The following is an 18,354-nucleotide window of genomic DNA, read 5'->3' on the forward strand; positions in this document are numbered from 1 at the left end:
CTCCCAACTCTGGGCATTGGGTACATGCCCAGAGAGTTACAAATGTCCTTTGTGCTGCTTAGACATGCTCAGAGTCTGCCTACCAGATTGGGGAACGCCTCATTTGTGAATCCACCAGGGTTTAAGTGTGAGAGAGGGCTCTGAGCAGCTTGGTGATTTCAGTGGTTTTGTGCATGCCTTCTGGCAGAAACTTAAGTGCCTACAGTGTTAGGAAGTAGCTGAGTGGGGTTGATGATCTCACTAGTATGTAAAAGTTGGACATCGCCATCTGCAGTGGGAGTTACATACTTAATTCCCTTTGTGGATCTAGCTCCCTGTGCCCTTGTTTCCCATCTATGAACTGGAGTTTACTGTGCTTCCTTACCTCAGGGGAATGTTGGAAGGATAAATATAGTAAAGACTATAGGAGCTCAGATACTAACATGACAGGAGCCATATAAATGTACCAGATTAGACATGTTGGCAATTTTTCATCTGCAAGAGATGGTGGGAATTACAGCCTATGATGTAGATGATTTGCAATGTCTCATGTGACTGAATAGTCCAATCTGAGATTTGCATAATATTTGGCAGTTATTGCAAATGTCTGTATCTTGGTTGGGATCTGCTTCCTTCCTAAAGGCTCTTTTCTCTTCAAGCTGTAGGAGCCAGCTTCTGTCATGGACTTTGATACCCTGATGGAGACGATGGCGCCACTTGTTACCATCACTTGGCAAGACTTTCCGTTGGTCAGGATCAATTCCAAATTCCTTCATATCTTGCTTGCATGTGTCTTTATAGTGAAGCTTGGGGCATCCTGTTGTTCTTGTTCCCTCCAACAGCTCCCTGTATAGCATGTCCTTGGGTATGCATCTGTTTTCCAACCTACTCAGATGGCCCAACCAGCGCAGTTGTCTTTGCTTGAGCAGGGCTGTTACACTTGGTAACTTTTCCCTTTGAAGAACCTCTGCATTGGAGACTTTATCTTGCCATTTGGTGCTGAGTATGCAGCTCCTGATGAGCATAAGTTGTCCATGTTTCCCCACCATACATGAGAGTGCTGAGGATGCAGGCTTGGTACACTAGCATTTTGGTCTTGACGGCAAGCTTTGAGTTGTTTCATGCTCTTTTAGTTAGTCTGCTAAAGGTGGTGGCTGCCTTTCCAATGCGAACATTTCGTTCTTCATCCAGTGAGAGGTTGGTGGTCACTGAAGAAGCTAAATAGCTGAACTTTTGGACTACTTCTAGCTGATTTGCATTTAAGGTAATTGAAGGATCTTGTGGAACCCCTGTCCTAATACAACCATTTTCTTGATGCTGATAGTGAGAGCAAATGCCTGACAGGCACTTGAACGGAGGTCCATGAGTTCTTATAGTAGATCTTCATTGTGGGCTATGAGGGCATCATCATCAGTGAATAGAAGTTCTTTGATTAGCACCTTTTTGACTTTGGTCTTCGATTTAAGTTGGGACAGGTTGAAGAGTTTGACATCTGATCTTGTGTGGAGATGCACTCTATCTTTCATGTCCTTAAACACACAGTTCAAGAGTACTGAGAAAAAGAGTCCAAAGAATGTAGGGACAAGAACACATCCTTGCTTCACTCCACTTTTCATCTCAAAACTGTCTGAAGTGGACCCATCAAACTGGACAGCTGCTCTCATTTTGTTGTGGAATCAATGTATAAGACTTAACAGGGTTTTCTAGTATTGCAAATAGACCTATTCTGCTGACTGTGTCAAATGCTTTGGTTAGGTCCACAAAGGTTATGTACAATGCTAGGTTTTGCTCTCTGTACTTTTCTTGGAGTTATTGCAGAGAAAATATCTTGTCTATAGTTGATCTCCCAGCCCTGAATCCACACTGTGATTCAGGGTAGACACAATTTGCCAGCTGCTGTAGGCACAGTAAGATGACTTTTGTGAAGGCTTTTCCTGCTACACTTAGTAGCGAGATACCTCTGTAGTTGTTGCATCACCCTTTTTGCCTTTATTTTTATACAAAGTGATGATGTTTGTGTCGCACCTCTCTTGTGGTACCTCACCCTCTTTCCAGCATTTAAGTAGCAGCTGATGAAGATATGGTAATAGGCTGTCTTTCCCATACTTGAGGATTTCCACTGGGATGCCATCTTTTCCAGGAGCCTTGCCACTTGACAGCAAATCAATGGCCCTGCTTAGTTCTTCTACAGTGGGCTCTACATCTAGCTATGGCATGATCTGTATTTGGTACAGTGATTTGCTGGTGATGTTTCTTTCTTGTGCATATAGCTCTGAATAGTGTACAACCCAACGAGACAAGTGCTTGCTTTTATCTGTAATGATTTCACCGCTGTGCAATTTGAGAGGGGCAATCTTGTTGACAGTAGGACCTAGAACTTTCTTCAGGCTGTCATACATGACTTTGAGGTTTCCTGTGTCTGAGGCTGTCTGTATTTCTTCACAGAGCTTGATCCAGTAATGATCTGCACAGTGTCTTCTTGCTTGCTGCACCTCAATTTTTGCATGTTGAAGTCTCACTTTGGTACTCTCTATTGGCTTCCTGTTGTGTTCCAGATAGGCTGTGTTCTTAATGTTGATGAGAGGTAATAATTCCACTTCATTTTCTTCAAACCAGTCCTTTTTTGATGGTCTCTTCCTCACAAATGTAGCTCAAGCTGTTTCATGGATTGTTGTTCTTAAATCTTCCCCAAATTCCTCTGCATTCTCTGGTAATGACTTCCCATGCATGCTAAGTTAAAAAGCATTCACAAACTCCTGGCATTTCCTCTGTTTTTTGGTGTTAATAGCATTAACTTTGGGCTTGCTCTTAGGTTTTGCTCTATGTAGTTTCTTGGCTGCAATCTTCACTTTGCTAATAATCAAGGAGTGGTCAATGTCACAATCAGCGCTGCGGAACGTGTGAGTATTCTGCACAAACGGTAAGTCTTTCCTCCTGACGATAACAAGGTCTAATTGGTGCCAGTGGCCTGATTGCTGATGTCACCATGATGCTTTGTGGCAATCTTTTCCTGTAAAATATGAACTGGAAATGCAGATTTGGTTTTGGGATCAGAATTCAAGAAGTTGTTAGCCGTTCTCATTCATTTTGCCAATGCCAAAATGTCCTAGGCAATCTGGCCATGAGTTGTTGTCTGCACCGACTCTTGCATTAAAGTTACCAAGGAGGAAAAGTTGCTCAGTTGATGGTATTCTTTTGACGACTTGATCCAAACAGTTGTAAAATGTATCCTTCTCCTTGGGGCTAGATTTGAGTGCTGGTGCAAAGGCACTAATGATGTTCACAGAGCCGATGGTCTTCTGAAGTTTAAGTGAGAGGATATGCTCTGACTTCCCAATCGGTGTCTCTAGGAGCTTTACCCGCTTGTTTTTCACAGCAAAACTGACACTGTGAAGACTATTTTCTTTGCTTGCTTTTACCTTGCCAAAATAAGGTGTAATTGGCCTCTTGGACAGAACCAGCATCTGCAAGTCTTGTTTCCTGAAATGCTGCAATGTCAACACTGAGTTTGTACAGTTCACGGTCTAGCAAAGCTGACTTCCGTATGCTGCTTGTGTATTGTAGGTTGTCATTGTCTGTCAATCCCAGACACACAATCCTGACATTCCAGCTTCCAAGCCAGAAAGTTCTTGGTTTCTTATTTTTGCCAGGTGCCAGATTTCCGTCTGCCTTTCAACTTTTGGTCTAGTCCCATGCACCGTGGCAGGTCAGCACCTAACTTTCTGGGGGCTGCCTGGGTTTGTGGTAGGTGGTGGCTGACCAATGGAACCAATGTGATTCTTCCCACAGTCGAAGATGACCCATGGCGCCCTCCTCTATGAGAGCTTATAACCCGTAACTGCTACCTTCCATGCTGTGTCCATGTTGCCAGCAAGGATGGAGTGTCCTCTCCATGTGATGTGGCTACAATAACCTGGGTAGTTGATATGGAGGCGCTGCTTTGCCCATGTGTCAGCATCCCCCTCTTGACTTCACTGGTTTGAACCAAAGGAAGGATGGGAGTCAATACATTTGGAATCAGCTATGCTCCAGGAGTTGCCAGTGCAGAAGAGATCATCCATCTGCCTGCCTTTCAGGGCTTCACTCCTAGATTGGTTATCATCCACAGCTGAAGGGCCCATCTGTCTTGGGTGGGTATCATTGGCAAAAACACTGAGTGAATTTGCTCATCTGCCTTTTGATGGCATTTCCTCCATCAAGGATTCCACTACTCTCCTCAGGAGCTCATCAGCCCAAAGCGGTTGGTGCTTCCTGAGGTTTCTTGGTTTATTAACCACCGCCCAGCACTTGGCGTTGACCAGTACAGGTTGTACTGCTTATGGTCATAGCGGTCAGGGCCGGCTCCAGGCACTAGCGCAGCAAGCAGGTGCTTGGGGCGGCCAACGGAAAGCAGCAGCATATCTGGGTCTTCAGCGGCAATTCAGTGGCGGGTCCCTCAGTCCCTCTTGGAGGGAAGGATCTGCCGCCGAATTGCCACCGAAGAATGAAGTGCCACCGATCGCGGCTTTTTTTTTTTCCCCCATCGCTTGGGGCGGCAAAAACGCTGGATAGCGGTAGCAGGTTTTCAATTCTGACCTGACCTCAGGTCATGAGTCCTACATGAGACACAAGCCCTGCAATTTGCATGTGGTATGTAGCTAAAGTATGCTTACCTAGCCACAGGCAAGTCAAACATGGGGGGAGGGGTGTGTAAGCTTATGCTTGTTTGTATATGGAAAAATACGTATATGTTTAATGCTCATCTAGGTACTGAAAATCAGGCCTTTCTATCTAGTGTTATCAACCACAGCACCCATACTATCCTAGCTGAAAAACCTGCATTCCCGGAACTCTTCCCTCAGACAAAGTTTGGCTAAGGCAATGGCAAGATGCAGTATCTGAGTGGAAATGGGAGTTAAGCATTGTGATGCGGAGCATTGCCATGCCTAACTTTTGGGCACCTAGACAACCACAGGGATTCAGGTGTCGATATGAGACATGGGGAGAGCTAGGTGCCTAAGAGCAGGATCCAAAAGCCAGCAAGGTGATCCAGGAGCTGCTTCAGTTAGCCAATGGGAGATCATGAGGAGAAAGGTGTGTTTTAATCCACGCCCCTCTTACAAAGTTAGGCACTTAAGTCTATACTGCAGGGAGGTGCCTATCTCTGCTAATGATTCACAGGCAGGAACATTCTTCTGGACTCAAGAACCTAAGCTGTTTTTTTTGCAAGAAACACAGGAGGAGGGGCCCACCATGTAACTTTTAGCCCAGTGACTAGCATGCTCATCTGGGATGTGGGAAACACAGGGTCAATTCCCCCTTCATGCAGACGATGATCTCCCACCTCTCAGGTGCAGGCTCTAACTCAGGGGTCGGCAACCTTTCGGAAGTGGTGCTGAGTCTTCATTTATCACTCTGATTTAACATGTATTACGTGTGCCAGTAATACATTTGAATGTTTTTAGAAGGTCTCTTTTTATAAGTCTATAACAGGGGTCGGCAACCTTTCAGGAGTGGTGTGCCGAGTCTTCATTTATTCACTCTAATTTAAGGTTTTGCATGCCGGTAATACATTTTAATGTTTTTTAGAAGGTCTTGCTCTACAAGTCTATATATTATATAACTAAACTAGTGTTGTATTGTAAAATAAACAAGCTTTTCAAAATGTTTAAGAAGCTTCATTTAAAATTAAATTAAAATGTTGATCTTACGCCGCCGGCCCGCTCAGCCCACTGCTGGTCTGGGGTTCTGTTAATCTAGGCCGGCAGTGGGCTGAGTGGGGCCTGCAGCCGGGACTCCAGCTGGGAAGGGTCTGGCAGCCAGAACCCCAGACTGGCAGCGGGCTGTGCGGGGCTAGCAGCAGGGACCCCAGACTGGCAGTGGGCTGAGAGCTCAGGGGTTCCATCCGCCGGCTCCTGCCAGCTGGGATCCCAGCTGCCGGACCCGCTCAGCTCGCTGCCAGTCTGGGGTCCTGGCCCTGCCCACATACAATGGGTACCTACCTTCTCCCTGGTTCTGGCCCATTCTCTTCCTCTCTCTGCACTGAACTGAGGCTGGGAGTGGACCGATCACAGGGCTGGGGGTGAAGGGTCAGGCCAGGAGCTAGAATGAGGGAGGGGGCTCAGGGTTGGGGTGTGGGGGCACTTACCTGGGCAGCTCCCATTTGGTGTGAGGGGTGCAGGAGCTCCCGTTTGGTGCTCAGGGTGGGGATGGGGATGTGCAAGGTGCATGGGATGTGGGGGAGGGGCTGGAGATGTGGGGGGTGCAAGAGTCAGGGCAGAGGGCTAGGCACATGTGAGGGGGGTGCAGGTGTCAGGGTAGGGGGGCTGGGTATGTGTGGGGGTGCCAGAGTCAGGGCTGGGGTCATGCGGGGGGGTGAAGGAGTCAGCAGAGGGCTGGGTGGTACAGGGCTCAGGGCAGGGGTCTGGGTGTGTGTGGGGGTGCAGGGCTCAGGGCAGAGGGCTGGGTGTGTGTGGGGGGGTCAGGGCTCAGGGCAGAGGGCTGGGTGACTGCCCCCCCAGAACCCCCAACCCCCCTCGCTCCTTGTCCTGACTACCCCCTCCTGGGACCCCACCCCCTATCTAAGCCTCTCTGCCCCTTGTCCCCTGACTGCCCCCCTGCCCCAACCCTTATCCACACCCCCGCACCCAGACAGAACCCCCTGGACTCCCATGCCTATCTAACCACTCCCCGCCCCATGACAGGACCCCCAGAACTCTGGACCAATACAACGCCCCCCTGCTCCCTGCTTGCCCAACCCCTCTCCACACCCCTATCTCCTGACAGCCCCCCCAAACTCCCAACCCCCCCAGCTCCTTGTCCCTTGACCATCCCCTCCAGAGACCCCCCCCTCCCTAACTGCCTCCCCAGGACCCTCCTTGCTCCCTGTCTCCTGACTGCCCTGACCCCTATCCACCCCCACCCCTAACAGACCCGGGACTCCCATGCCCCATCCAACCCCCTGCTCCCTGACTGCCCCCTCCAGAGACCCCTGCCCCAACCACCGCCCTGGGATCCCACCCCCATCCAACCCACCCTGCTCCCTGTCCCCTGACTGCTCCCGCCCCTTATCCAACCCCCCCCCGGGCCCCTTACCATGAGGTCCCCCGCTGAGCCGGAGCTCTGCCGCTGCGTGCGCAGCGCTCAGAGGGGTGGGGTGGGGCTGTGCGAGGTGGCGGGGCTCCGGATGAGTGGGGAGCATCTTTCCCTCCCCATAGAGCCAAATGCTGCCCCGCGGGAGTGCACAGCCCCAGCCCCCAGAGCGCTGTATGCGGCGGCATGGCTCATGGGGAACGGGGGGGAAGGCGGGGGAGGGGCCGGCGGCTTGCTGCGCTTGGCCTGGCGCTCCAGCCCGGGAGTGTAGACCCTGCAGCTTGCCGCGTCGGCAGGATTTTTAATGGCACACTGGGGTCCCGGCAGGCCCCAGCATGCCATTAAAAATTGGCTCGCGTGCCATCTTTGGCACGCATGCCATAGGTTGCCGACCCCTGGTCTATAATATATAACTAAACTATTGTTGTATGTAAAGTAAATAAGGTTTTTAAAATATTTAATAATCTTCATTTAAAATTAAATTAAAATGCAGAGCCCCCCCCGGACAGGTGGCCAGGACCTGGGCAGTGTGAGTGCCACTGAAAATCAGCTCGCGTGCCGTCTTCAGCATGCATGCTATAGGTTGCCTACCCCTGCTCTAACTACTGGGCTATGGGACATTTTGATGTGGGCCTTCCTCAGTCTCTCCTGATAAAGCTATTCCACTCTGGATAAACAATTAAAGAATCACTAAAGCATGGGTCACCTCACCAGTGAGTGCCCTCCCACTAAGCTATACTCCCTGGCCAATAACTCTTACATCCAGGTAACTCACAATCCTTTCAGAACTCCTGTATTGCTGCACACTCCCCTCCGGGCTGTGCATCACCCATTAGCAGATGCAGCATACTCCTCCCATTGTGTCCAGCCATCTCTGCTGCCCCTGCTCTTTCCCCTGTGCTCAGACTCAAGATCTAGGTAGGTACTGCATGACTGTGCATGGGCTGGGGCCTTATGCTCCCTTACTCCGCCAGTAGTGCCAACTCTCAGGATGTTATTATAAAGTCTGTAAGGGGTGAAGAGGTGAGGTAACAAGCAGCAAGAATGTGCATTGAAGAATAGCATGCTTGTTATCTCCATGAGTTCTTTACCCAGGAAATGTGACCACTCCTCTGTAGGGAGGACTAGGGTTTGCAGGCTTGTTGGAAATAGTCTGTTTTAACGGAGGGACTCGAAGGAGGAGAAGGTGGAGGTCCTGCAGGTCAGGGAGGGGCCTGTGTGTGTAGGGAGCCACCTGGGGAAAGCCAGGGAGGTGGGAGTGGGAAAGGATGCCAAGGACTTAGTGAATCAGGCAGTTTGAGCACAGTAACGATGGGGAGCAGAAAGATCTGTGGGCATATGTGGGAATCAGGCCTTAACGAGAAGACAAGGAGCTTGGTTTTGCTGTAGAAATGGAGAGGAAAGCCAGCCAAAGGATGAGGAGGGGCTTGATGCAATCAGAATGGCAGGCAAGGAAGGCATTTTGGATGGACGTGGGCGTCAGGCAGGCCAGACAGGATGCTGTTGCAGAAGTTAAGGTGAGAGATGACAACAGCAAGAATGGAACCCTGTGGAATTCAAGGTGAGAATGGAGAGGGATGAGCAGGTTTTAGGCCTGTGAGGCAATCTAGCAGGATTTAGTGATAGCTTCAATTTGGGGTGGAGTGGAGGGACAGAGAAGAAGAATCCAAAGTAATATGAGGGATGAGATACTGCAATAGAAAGAGAAAAGAGAAAGCAACCTTGACAGCAAAGGGAGGAAGGTTTCAGGAGAAAGGGAAGGAGCTCAGTTTTAGTCATGCTGATTTTGCTGACACCTGGAAATTCAGGAAGGCAATCAGAAATAATGGACTGGGTAGAGCTTGGGAGTGGAGAAATGAATTTGTGAATCTTCACCAGAGAGGCAACTGCTAAAGTTGTGTAACCAGATGAAGTTGTACAGAGACAGGGAGCAAGAAGAGAAGAGGAAGGGGCCAAGAATGTAGCTCTGATAGACCCTGAAAGAGAGACAGAGTCCACAAAGTACCTACTGAAAAAGTGGTTGGGGGTGTAAGATGAGAACCAGAAGAGCACCAAGTCCAAGGCATTGTCTACATGGGTAAATTGCATTGGTTTAAGTTAAATTAGTGCAACCCCCTATGTGGACACTCTTGTTCCAGTTTAATAGTGTCTCATTTTGGTTGAACTAAGAGCTTGGCTACACTTGCTAGTTACAGCACAATAAAGGAGCCCCGGGCGCACTAGCTCACTACCCGTTCACACTGGCAAGGCACGTAGAGCACTCTGACTCTACGGCTACAGCGCTGCTGGTACTCCACCTCGGCGAGTGGAATAATGTTTGCTGCGCCCCCGCTGGAGGACCGCGGCACCAGTGTGAACGAGGTGTTGCTTTACTGCGCTCTGATTGACCTCCAGAAATGTCCCATAATTCCCTTAAGTCAAGTGGCCACTCTTGTCATTGTTTTGAACTCGCTGTAGGAATGTGGATATGCCCTTTCAAAGCTCTGTTTCTGACAGCTGGCTGCTTATCTGCTCCGGGACAAAGGAACCATTACTGAGGAATGCTGCTTGCTTTGAGTGAGTAGAGGGGGGGGAGGGGGAGGGGGAGGGAGGTCTGCTGCTGTCTGAACTCACAAGACAGCATGCTGACATGCTCTCAGCCCCCCCAAAACCCACTCGCTCTCCCTCCACATACACACAACACACTCCCTGTCATGCTCCACCCCACCCCACACATTTGAAAAGCATGGTGCAGCCACTTGCATGCTGGGATAGCTATCACAATGCACTGCTCTTTGTGGCGTTGCAAGAACTACTAATGTGGCCATGCCAGTGCGCTTCCAGCTGAGAGTGTAAACACTCAGCAGCATTTTCCCTGCTGCGGTCTCTGAAGGCTGGTTTAACTCCCAGCACTCTACAATTGCAAGTGTAGCCATGCCCTAAGCCTGTTCCTATTCAGTTTATTAGCATAAAAAGTCACTCTTAAACTGAATAGTGTCCATATCAGGTTAACTGAATCTATTGAAATTCATACCATCAGTTAAACTGAGGAAACTTTATCATGTAAACTAGCCCTATAAAGCCAAGGAAGGAGAATCACTAGGAGGAGGGACTGGATCAACTGAGTTAATGGTGGTGTAAGACTAAGGAGGATGAGAGAGGCAGAGTGGTCTTGGGATTTGGCCAGGAAGAGGTCATCAGTGACTTTGTTGAGGGCATCCAGTGGAGGTACAGATGCCAGATTGTAGGGGATTACGAATGAAGATGGAGATGATGAGACAAAAGAAGTAAACTACGTGCTTCAGCAGCAAAAGTAAGGAGTGAGATGGGTCAGCAGTTGGAGAAGAAGTGCAGGAGGGAATCAAGGATGTTTTTTAACAATAAAGAAGATGGTATGTTGGAGACAGAGTGGTTGAGGGGGAGGTGGAAGGATGAGGTCAGTGAGGGAGATCTACCTTTGAGAAAAGAGTAGGTCAAAGGTGCTGGGTGCAGGGTTAGAGAAAGAAAGCAGGAGACATATTGCTGAATTGAAGACTGGGATGTAGGGAGAGATGGTACAGGATGGGAACAAATGAGGGGGAGGGGTAGAAGTGGAAGCTTGTGCTGAATAGCATCTGGTCTCCTTAAAAAAAAAAAAAAAGAGAGACGATCTTCAGTGGAGAAGGGAAGTCAGTGCAAGACTAGAATCAAAGGTAGAGAAGAATTAGTGTGGTTTTCCATTCTAACTCCTTTTTTCATTTGCTCATAACTTTCTAAACTGTTCACCTTTCAGGTCAAGGTCTGCTCTGCCTCTGGGTGGTTGGGGTTCTTTGTTTGGACAGACAATGAATTGGATAACAATATTCCCATCAATAAGGGACCACATATCATATGACACAAACTAACAGGGGGATCTGAATTTCAGTCTTTTGACATTTTATCACTATTTTATACAATAATCCATATTTAAGTTTCACAAATATGGAGGCTGCAGAAGATCCAGCCCAGAACATAATTATATATTTTATGAAATCATGTAATATTACCATTACCACTACCACATAGGCAGTACTTCCTTCACCAGAAAACTGAGCATCACATTTATGATTGCCAGAGAGAGAGAGAAGCTTGTACATTCAATACATGTTAAACATATCTTGTCATACATATCAGAACCCAGCACTGATGTGACACAGAATGGCTAATATCTCAGAAAGAAAAGGATAAGAAAATGGTGGGAGTTCTGAATATCTGCTCTGTTTTGGTACATTTTCATGTCTCCAAAAAGCTGTTCTTTCAGATAAAAAAAGAAAAGAAAAGCAGGTATTGTCCCCAGTATGCCTGTCAGTAACAATGTTCAGTTATAAGCATAGCAAGCTGTCCTGTGGAGCAAGAAGAATTAAATGAAGGACCAGATTAAGCTGCTCTCAGCCATGGTAGTTACAGAGGACAGCAGATTCCCAGAAACCCAGAGAAGATCCAACCAACCTTGGTGAATTGGTGAACAATGATATGTAGGCAGTGCTTCTTCATGTCCAGAGCCTGTGTCTTGTCAGCTGCCTCTAAAATCTAGAGAAGAACAAAGTTAAAACTCTCTTCTCTTTCTTCTTCTGATAAAAGTACAACTCACAGACAGGTGCTGATTTTATGCAGAGAAGATCATTTCCCTATACTTGAGGTTGCCACCAGCTTTCCATTCTGAACTGGATTTTGGATGTTGTGTGTGGTTCTTGTCAGAAGATAATTTTTATGGAAATCTGGAGATGACTCAGGCTATGCATGGAGCCAGATTGTCTCAGGTGCCAGAATGACACTGGTGCAGGCAAAGGGAAAGCTATACCCTAGGCTGTAGGTTGGGAGCAATCAATGTAGGAGGGGGCACTGCTAACTTTATACCAACTGAGGATTCCCTCTATCAGGGAAATTCTTAGTTGTCTGGATTTTGGCTCTTTTGCACCACCTGGGCAGCAAAAAATGAGCAGGACCACAGCAGAGGATCTGGTCCATGATCTTTAGGAAAAAAAAGTTTATTTATGGTTGCCTCTATGCATTCACATTTGTGGGTTTGACACCCCCAATGATCTGCTGATGGAACCTCTACCAAATTGGGTCTGCATGAGCACCACCTACTGACACTGATGTTCAATGTCTAAGCCTATACAAGGAAGTCCCGTACCCAATCACCTTGGCTTCTTCTCCTATACCAAAGTGCCAAAGTATGATGAGAACTCTGAATGGAATGGGGACAGGAAGTGTGAATGCAGAAAGATAACTCTCAAAGAATAACTGTTATCAGTTTCTTCTTCCAGGTCCTCTGTGCATTCCCATTTGCAGGAGATTAGCGAGCAGAACCCCCCAACCGCACTAGACCCTTGCAGATGGAGTTGGCATACAGAATTTGCATTCTGATGGACTTTTGGGGATGCATTGAACAGACTGGTCTCCTTTTGGTAATGGTCTAGAATGAAGGGGAGCACTCTAGAACAATCCTTCAGACATTGCCCAAATGGAGCATATCTTCCACTTTGAACACAGCACATGTGTGTCACACGTTTTCTAGACTGAAGAATCTTTCTCACACTTGCAGAACAAGACAGGTCAGAATTGGTTAAGAATCTGTCAACCCGGCAGTCAGATGCAGGGATACTAGATCTGGATGGAGAATTCTCTTCCAGCCTGAGATAGCAGGTCAGGAGATAGTGGAACGTGACATGGTAGCTCAAGGGAGGATGCAACAGCTTGGCATACCAGCGCTCTGAGACACTCTGGAGCAATGACAAGAGTTTTTACCCGCTCTCAGGGTACGAGGTACTGGCAGAAATGTATAAAGTTCTTGCTCCAATCCAGGAGGAATGTGACCCTGAGAGACTGCTTCTTCCTGACCATTGTTGAATAGAAAAGGTGACCCTTTCTGCCTTGATAGCAAAGTATTTTAGCACAGATGTTTACGTGCAGAAGAGATGGCAAGACAATGATGTTTTCAGAGATCACTCATGTTGGTCTAGTCGCCTTGGCCTGAATGCATGAAAGGAATTAGGTGCCCAAGTCCCTATTTTAGGCACCTAAGTCCCACTTTCAGCACCACGGTGATGCCCAACCCCCTGCAAACCCTGCAAGTTCCCTAGATGCCTATCTTACTGTCTGTGGTCAGACACACTGCTGCGTCACCAGGGGTGTCCAGATGCCTAACTCCTGCTTACGTCCCATGAGACTCAGAAAGAACCAGATAATTTGGCAAAGCTGATACTGCAAGGTTTGCAGAGTTTGACTGGTACTGTGAAATCTGTCCTCTGGCAGCAACATCTTGTCCACAGGTTAGTCTCAGACTATGCCAATAAAAGTGAGGCTCTTACAAGTGCACAATTCAACATGCCCCACTTGATTTTGAGCCCCAAAATCTTGCAGGTCAGGACCAAAGAGCAGAAGAGCTCCTGCCATGATCTGGCTTTGAGAGTTTAGTTGTATAGATATGGCAAAACATATATTCCTCTTTTCCTTGGGTGGGTTGCCACCACATCAGGTGGTCAGTAAACACTCTTAGTGCTGTATTGTAAAAACTTTTCTCCTATGCAAAACTTCATGCATTTCCTATGTGATTGTTTTATGTCTGTGAAAGTAGGTGTCCTTCAAATCAAGAATCATGTATCAGGACTTGTCTGAGCACTAATTTGCAGGAAGCTGGGGTGAAAACAGTGTGCGGCATGCTAGTATGGAGTAAGTATCTGTAGGGATCCTGCTGACACACACTAAAATTTCCCTAATGCACTTTAATCTACTCTTGTTTCAAAGTGGGGTAGATCAAAGTGTACCAGGGAACTTTCAGTGCACAGCAGCAGGGTCCACATGAATACTTAGTGAGTGGTACACTAGTGCAGGGTAGATTTTCACCCCAGCTTGCTGAGAACTCAATGTTCATGTAGATATGCCTTCAGTCTCTTTGGAATAGGGAGGGGGATGACGAACCAGCAGGGGTTTTCAACCTTTTTCTTTCTGAGGCCCCCCCAACATGCTAAAAAAACTCCATGGTCCACCTGTGCCACAATTGTTTTTCTGCATATAAAAGCCAGGACCAGCATTAGGGGGTAGAAAGCATAAGAGGTCCCACAAAGCTTAGTTGCTCAGGCTTCGGCATCAGCCCCAGGCGGTGGGGCTTGGGGCCCTGGATGGTAGAGCTTGGGGCCCCGGACTTCCGTCCCATACAGTGGGGCTTTTTCTTTCTGCCTAGGGCCTCAGCAAGTCAAATGCTGGGCCTGCTTGACGGACCCCCTGAAACCAGTTCGTGGCACCCCAGTGGGCCCCGGACCTTTGGTTGAGAACCACTGCCATAGTGATCATCCTCATTTTGAAGGTTCTGATCTGTCTCTTCAGTCTTCCGAGGTCTTGTATCAGGCAGAGGCCATCCATCTTCCTGGAGATCAAGGAGTACCTCAAGTAGAAACCCAGAACTCCTGGGGGGCCTCTTCTGTGGCTCATTTGGTCAGCGTAGGTTGACTTCCTCCCAGAATGAACTCTTGTGAGAAGGATCTGTGAAGGGGGGCCCGGTGAAGAACTGTATGGAGTAACCTTGATGCGTAGTCTTCAGTACCCAGCAGTCTGATGTGATTTCAGACTTGGCTTTGTAAAATCTCTAAAAGATGTGGAGGTGGTAGATGAAGAGAATGCAAGAAACTGGAATATGGCTCCCAACTGGGGTGTCAAACTTGAGATCTGGAGACCAATGATACAAGCACCACACCACTGTCTTCAGATGTCACTGGTGTGGTGCTCTGCTCTGTTCAATGTTGATAACAGTCGGATGCATGCGTATGTTCCCTCTGAGTGCTGCCCCGGCTCTGCGCTGATAGCTGACACAGCAGACCCTGAGAGAACCTCCAAAGACCAAAGACTCCGATAAGGTACAAAGGCACCCAGCTAGGTTTATTGTCAAACGAAGCATAGTAATAGTTTCCCACAGACTCTACAGGACATACTACGAATATGTGCCCCCTGACAATGGACCAGCTCAGTCAGTGGCGGGACTTACCACAGACCCCTAGACCAGACAAGACAACCCTTCACTCCTGACGTACAGAGGTGCAACCCCTCTATGTGTTAGGGTGCCACCTCTCACTTTGTACATGTTGGTTCAAACAAAACAACTCTATCCTTCATGTTACCCTCCTGCCCTGTCTTTAGGATGGGTCAGCATGTTCCTTGTTATCTATGTGGAATGCGCTAGTACCAGAATGTTCTGGTACCATCCAGGCACATGTTTATATTACTAGTGCTTAGTACCTTTTAGGTATGTGTATATTTGCAACATCAGCCTTCTTCTTGCCAGCTCCTGTGAGCAGGGCCTGCCTCTGGCTCATAGCTTAGCTTTGCTTTATGTTAGCAAAGTCTTGACCATTACTTTAGTTCAAGCCTTAGGTCTCATACCAGGCCTCTGATACCAGGGTTTATGTTTCAGGGCCTCATCTTACCACAAAAGCCTCTAAGGTTTTGTTGATTTTTTCAGTAAAATGGCCTTAACTTTCATATTCTGTATTCACACTTGTGATTCTGGGGTAAGGTCTGAGGAATTAATTCATGAATATCTCTGTGGCTGTGGCTCTGTTGCAAGGGGCAGAGGTGTCACAGGCTGCATGGGGGGGAATGACAGGCCATACTTCTGCTTCAGTGGCAAGATCCTTTGCTGCCTTACTCTGATCTTTAGGAATCAAATCCAGAACAATAGCATCCCAGAGGGTATACTGTTAGTGTCTTGTCGCTGCCTGGTAACTGGCAATACACATGGATCCCAACAAATATGATTTCCTACTGGGCGAGGAAATTCTGTGTCCAGGGAGCAGATTTAGTACCCTTTGGTACCAGTTCAAGTACCACCGAGTAGTGCCCTTAAAGCTTTGTGAAGGGAAGGCCACAGCAACATCTGTGAACTCCTGATATCATGGAAGACAGAATGCTCTCTGGAACTGAAGAGGTGCATGAAGGCTGATGGTGATGGTTCACTCAAAGGGGGCCTGAATGAAGCCAAAGGGAGATCCTGGGCATCACTGATCAGGAATTCCAGAGATGAATCAGGAGAAAGTTCCAAAGCCAAACCGTGCACCAGTGAAGCAAAAATCTTGTATGGGAATTAATTGACTAGCCTTGGGAAAAGTTGACAGATTACCAGGAACATGAACTGGGGAAGTCTGCAGCTGTTGCAGGGCCAGTGACAACTAAAGAGCTGAGACCTTCTTCAAAATCAGCCCTGGGGAATTTCCATGAGATTGGTTATGATGCTTTCTTCTTTCCTTCCTCACTTCCCCAGAACCAGACCTATGCTTTCCTTCCTTTGTTTCTTCTGTGCAGATGGTGTATATCCTTAGGATGGTGCAGCCGGTGCCACAGAAGGATCTTCAATAGCTGAGGATGTTCTCTCAATAAAAGGGTCCAGAAACTAATACCATTTGGGGAGTCAAACTTATCTGCATCATCAGTGTCAATGCAGATGAGAACGCCTGAGAATGCTTCACAGGGGAGGTCAGTGCTGCCTGAGGCACAAACCCGGCACTGGAACCCTTGTTAGAAGCCCAAGTTGAGGCAGGTGAAGAGGCTGGAGCCAGGTTCCAAGTCTTCACTCATTTAATAGTAGTGGGTTTTTGTGCCAAGGAGGGTCATTGTGGGCCCAGATTTTATTGCCTTGACAGCCTGATAGCATGGCCTGTGCTGTCACTGGTTTGAAAGACAGATAGGCCTTTAGACTCAATTGCTGATCATGGCATACTTTGGGGATGAATGTGATGGAGTGTGAGCTTCACCTGAGCACACCAGACATAAAATATACATGTCTGATTTCAGATAGACTGTCAGATAGACTTACAGCCTTTCTAGGGCTCTACTCCTGCCATCTTTGCATGTACCAACACCAGATCAATCTCCTACACTACTCTCTCTTTCTTTTAATTAAAGTGAATAAAAGAAAATTCAGATGGTAAAGATGGTCTACTAAATAATTAGGCAGAAAGTCACAGACAGCAAGGATCCTAATGCTTTGCACAGCAGAGAAGGAAATGAAGACACTGGGGTCTGCACTGCCTTATATAGATTCAGACATTGAGCACTGACATCGCTAGGAGGGCTTATGCAGCCCCACTGGATACAATTGTAGTAGAGGTTCCATGACCTTGAAGCCAGAGGATGTCAGACCTGCAAGTAGGGATGCACAGAAGCCTCTGAAGAACAACACTGGTAATACTTTGTAAACATTTTAATACACTTTCCCCAGTCACATCTGTATAACAGCTTGGCCTAGAAACATCAAATGTTTTATCCCACAACTCATCCCCATACTTTCAAATTTTGAATATTCTTGTTTACAAATTCTGTTTCAATTCCAATGCATTCTAATGCTTTTCCACCCAAAAATTATAGTATCCCTACAATCTTAACTGCAGTTTAGCCAATTATTTTTGTCTGAGAATGTGAATAAATCACAGACCCTTCTGGCTGGTATTGCTGGACCCTTTGAATTTCTTGAATATTTACTGTATTTAAGACTACCGTTGACAAATTAAAATGAATCAGTGATAATTACCTGGAGCACATTTTCCACTGTAACATTCATTTCCAGGTTCTGCTTGCAGTATGCTTGAAGTCTGTTGTTGTAGAAACCATAATAATAAGGGGCAGCGAAGAGATAGCTATAAAGCTAGTCAAGGAGAACAAATTTGGTCATAATTAGGGCTCCGTGTCTGTCACAGGGGTTGCAGAAGTCATGGATTCCGTGACTTCTGCAGCGGCCAGCGTGGCTGACCCCAGGGTCAGGGGCCAGCTGCTCAGATAGAACAAGAAGTAATGGACTTAATCTGCAGCAAGGGAGATTTACATTAAATATTAGGAAACACTTTCTAACTATAAGGGTAGTTCACCCTCTGCAATAGGCTTCCAAGAGAGGTTGTAGAATTCCCATCATTGGTGGTTTTTAGGAACATGTTGGACAAATACCAATCAGTGGTTTCCTTGGTCCTGCCTCAGAGCAGGGATTGGACTTGATGACTTCTCCAAGTCCCCCAGCCCTACATTTCTATGACTCTATGGTGGAAATAAAAGCCCTCAAATCCCTGCACCAGGACAAAACAGCATTTCTCTGGCCTGGTCTACACTATGAGTTTATATCGAATTTAGCAGTGTTAAATCGAATTAACCCTGCACCCATCCACACAATGAAGCCCTGTATATCGATATAAAGGGCTGTTAATACCGATATCTGTACTCCTCCCCGACGAGGGGAGTAGCGCTGAAATCGGTATTGCCATTTCGGATTAGGGTTAATGTGGCTGCAATTCGACAGTATTGGCCTTCAGGAGCTATCCCATAGTG

At 47.3% G+C, this 18,354-nt stretch overlaps 1 protein-coding gene across 9 annotated transcripts in view; it reads right to left on the bottom strand.

Annotated features, from left to right (window-relative positions):
• Window positions 1–18,354, bottom strand: part of LZTR1 (leucine zipper like transcription regulator 1) — a 271,551-nt gene that overhangs the window by 24,732 nt on the left and 228,465 nt on the right. For 8 of the 9 annotated variants that reach the window (XR_005592029.1, XR_005592030.1, XM_039517962.1 and 5 more), the window contains 2 exons: window positions 17,570–17,675; window positions 11,497–11,577 (listed from right to left, as the gene is read on the bottom strand). The exons of the other annotated variant lie outside the window; for it this stretch is intronic. Coding sequence is in view for 6 of the 8 variants with exons in the window: in XM_039517962.1 (XP_039373896.1) it covers window positions 11,497–11,577; window positions 17,570–17,675 (187 nt within the window). In the remaining 2 variants the exon portion in view is untranslated. The remainder of the gene's footprint in view (window positions 1–11,496; window positions 11,578–17,569; window positions 17,676–18,354) is intronic. 9 annotated transcript variants of the gene reach the window in all.

Source organism: Mauremys reevesii, unplaced genomic scaffold (assembly GCF_016161935.1).
Source record: "Mauremys reevesii isolate NIE-2019 unplaced genomic scaffold, ASM1616193v1 Contig2, whole genome shotgun sequence".
In the NCBI taxonomy this organism is placed as follows: Eukaryota; Metazoa; Chordata; order Testudines; family Geoemydidae; genus Mauremys; species Mauremys reevesii.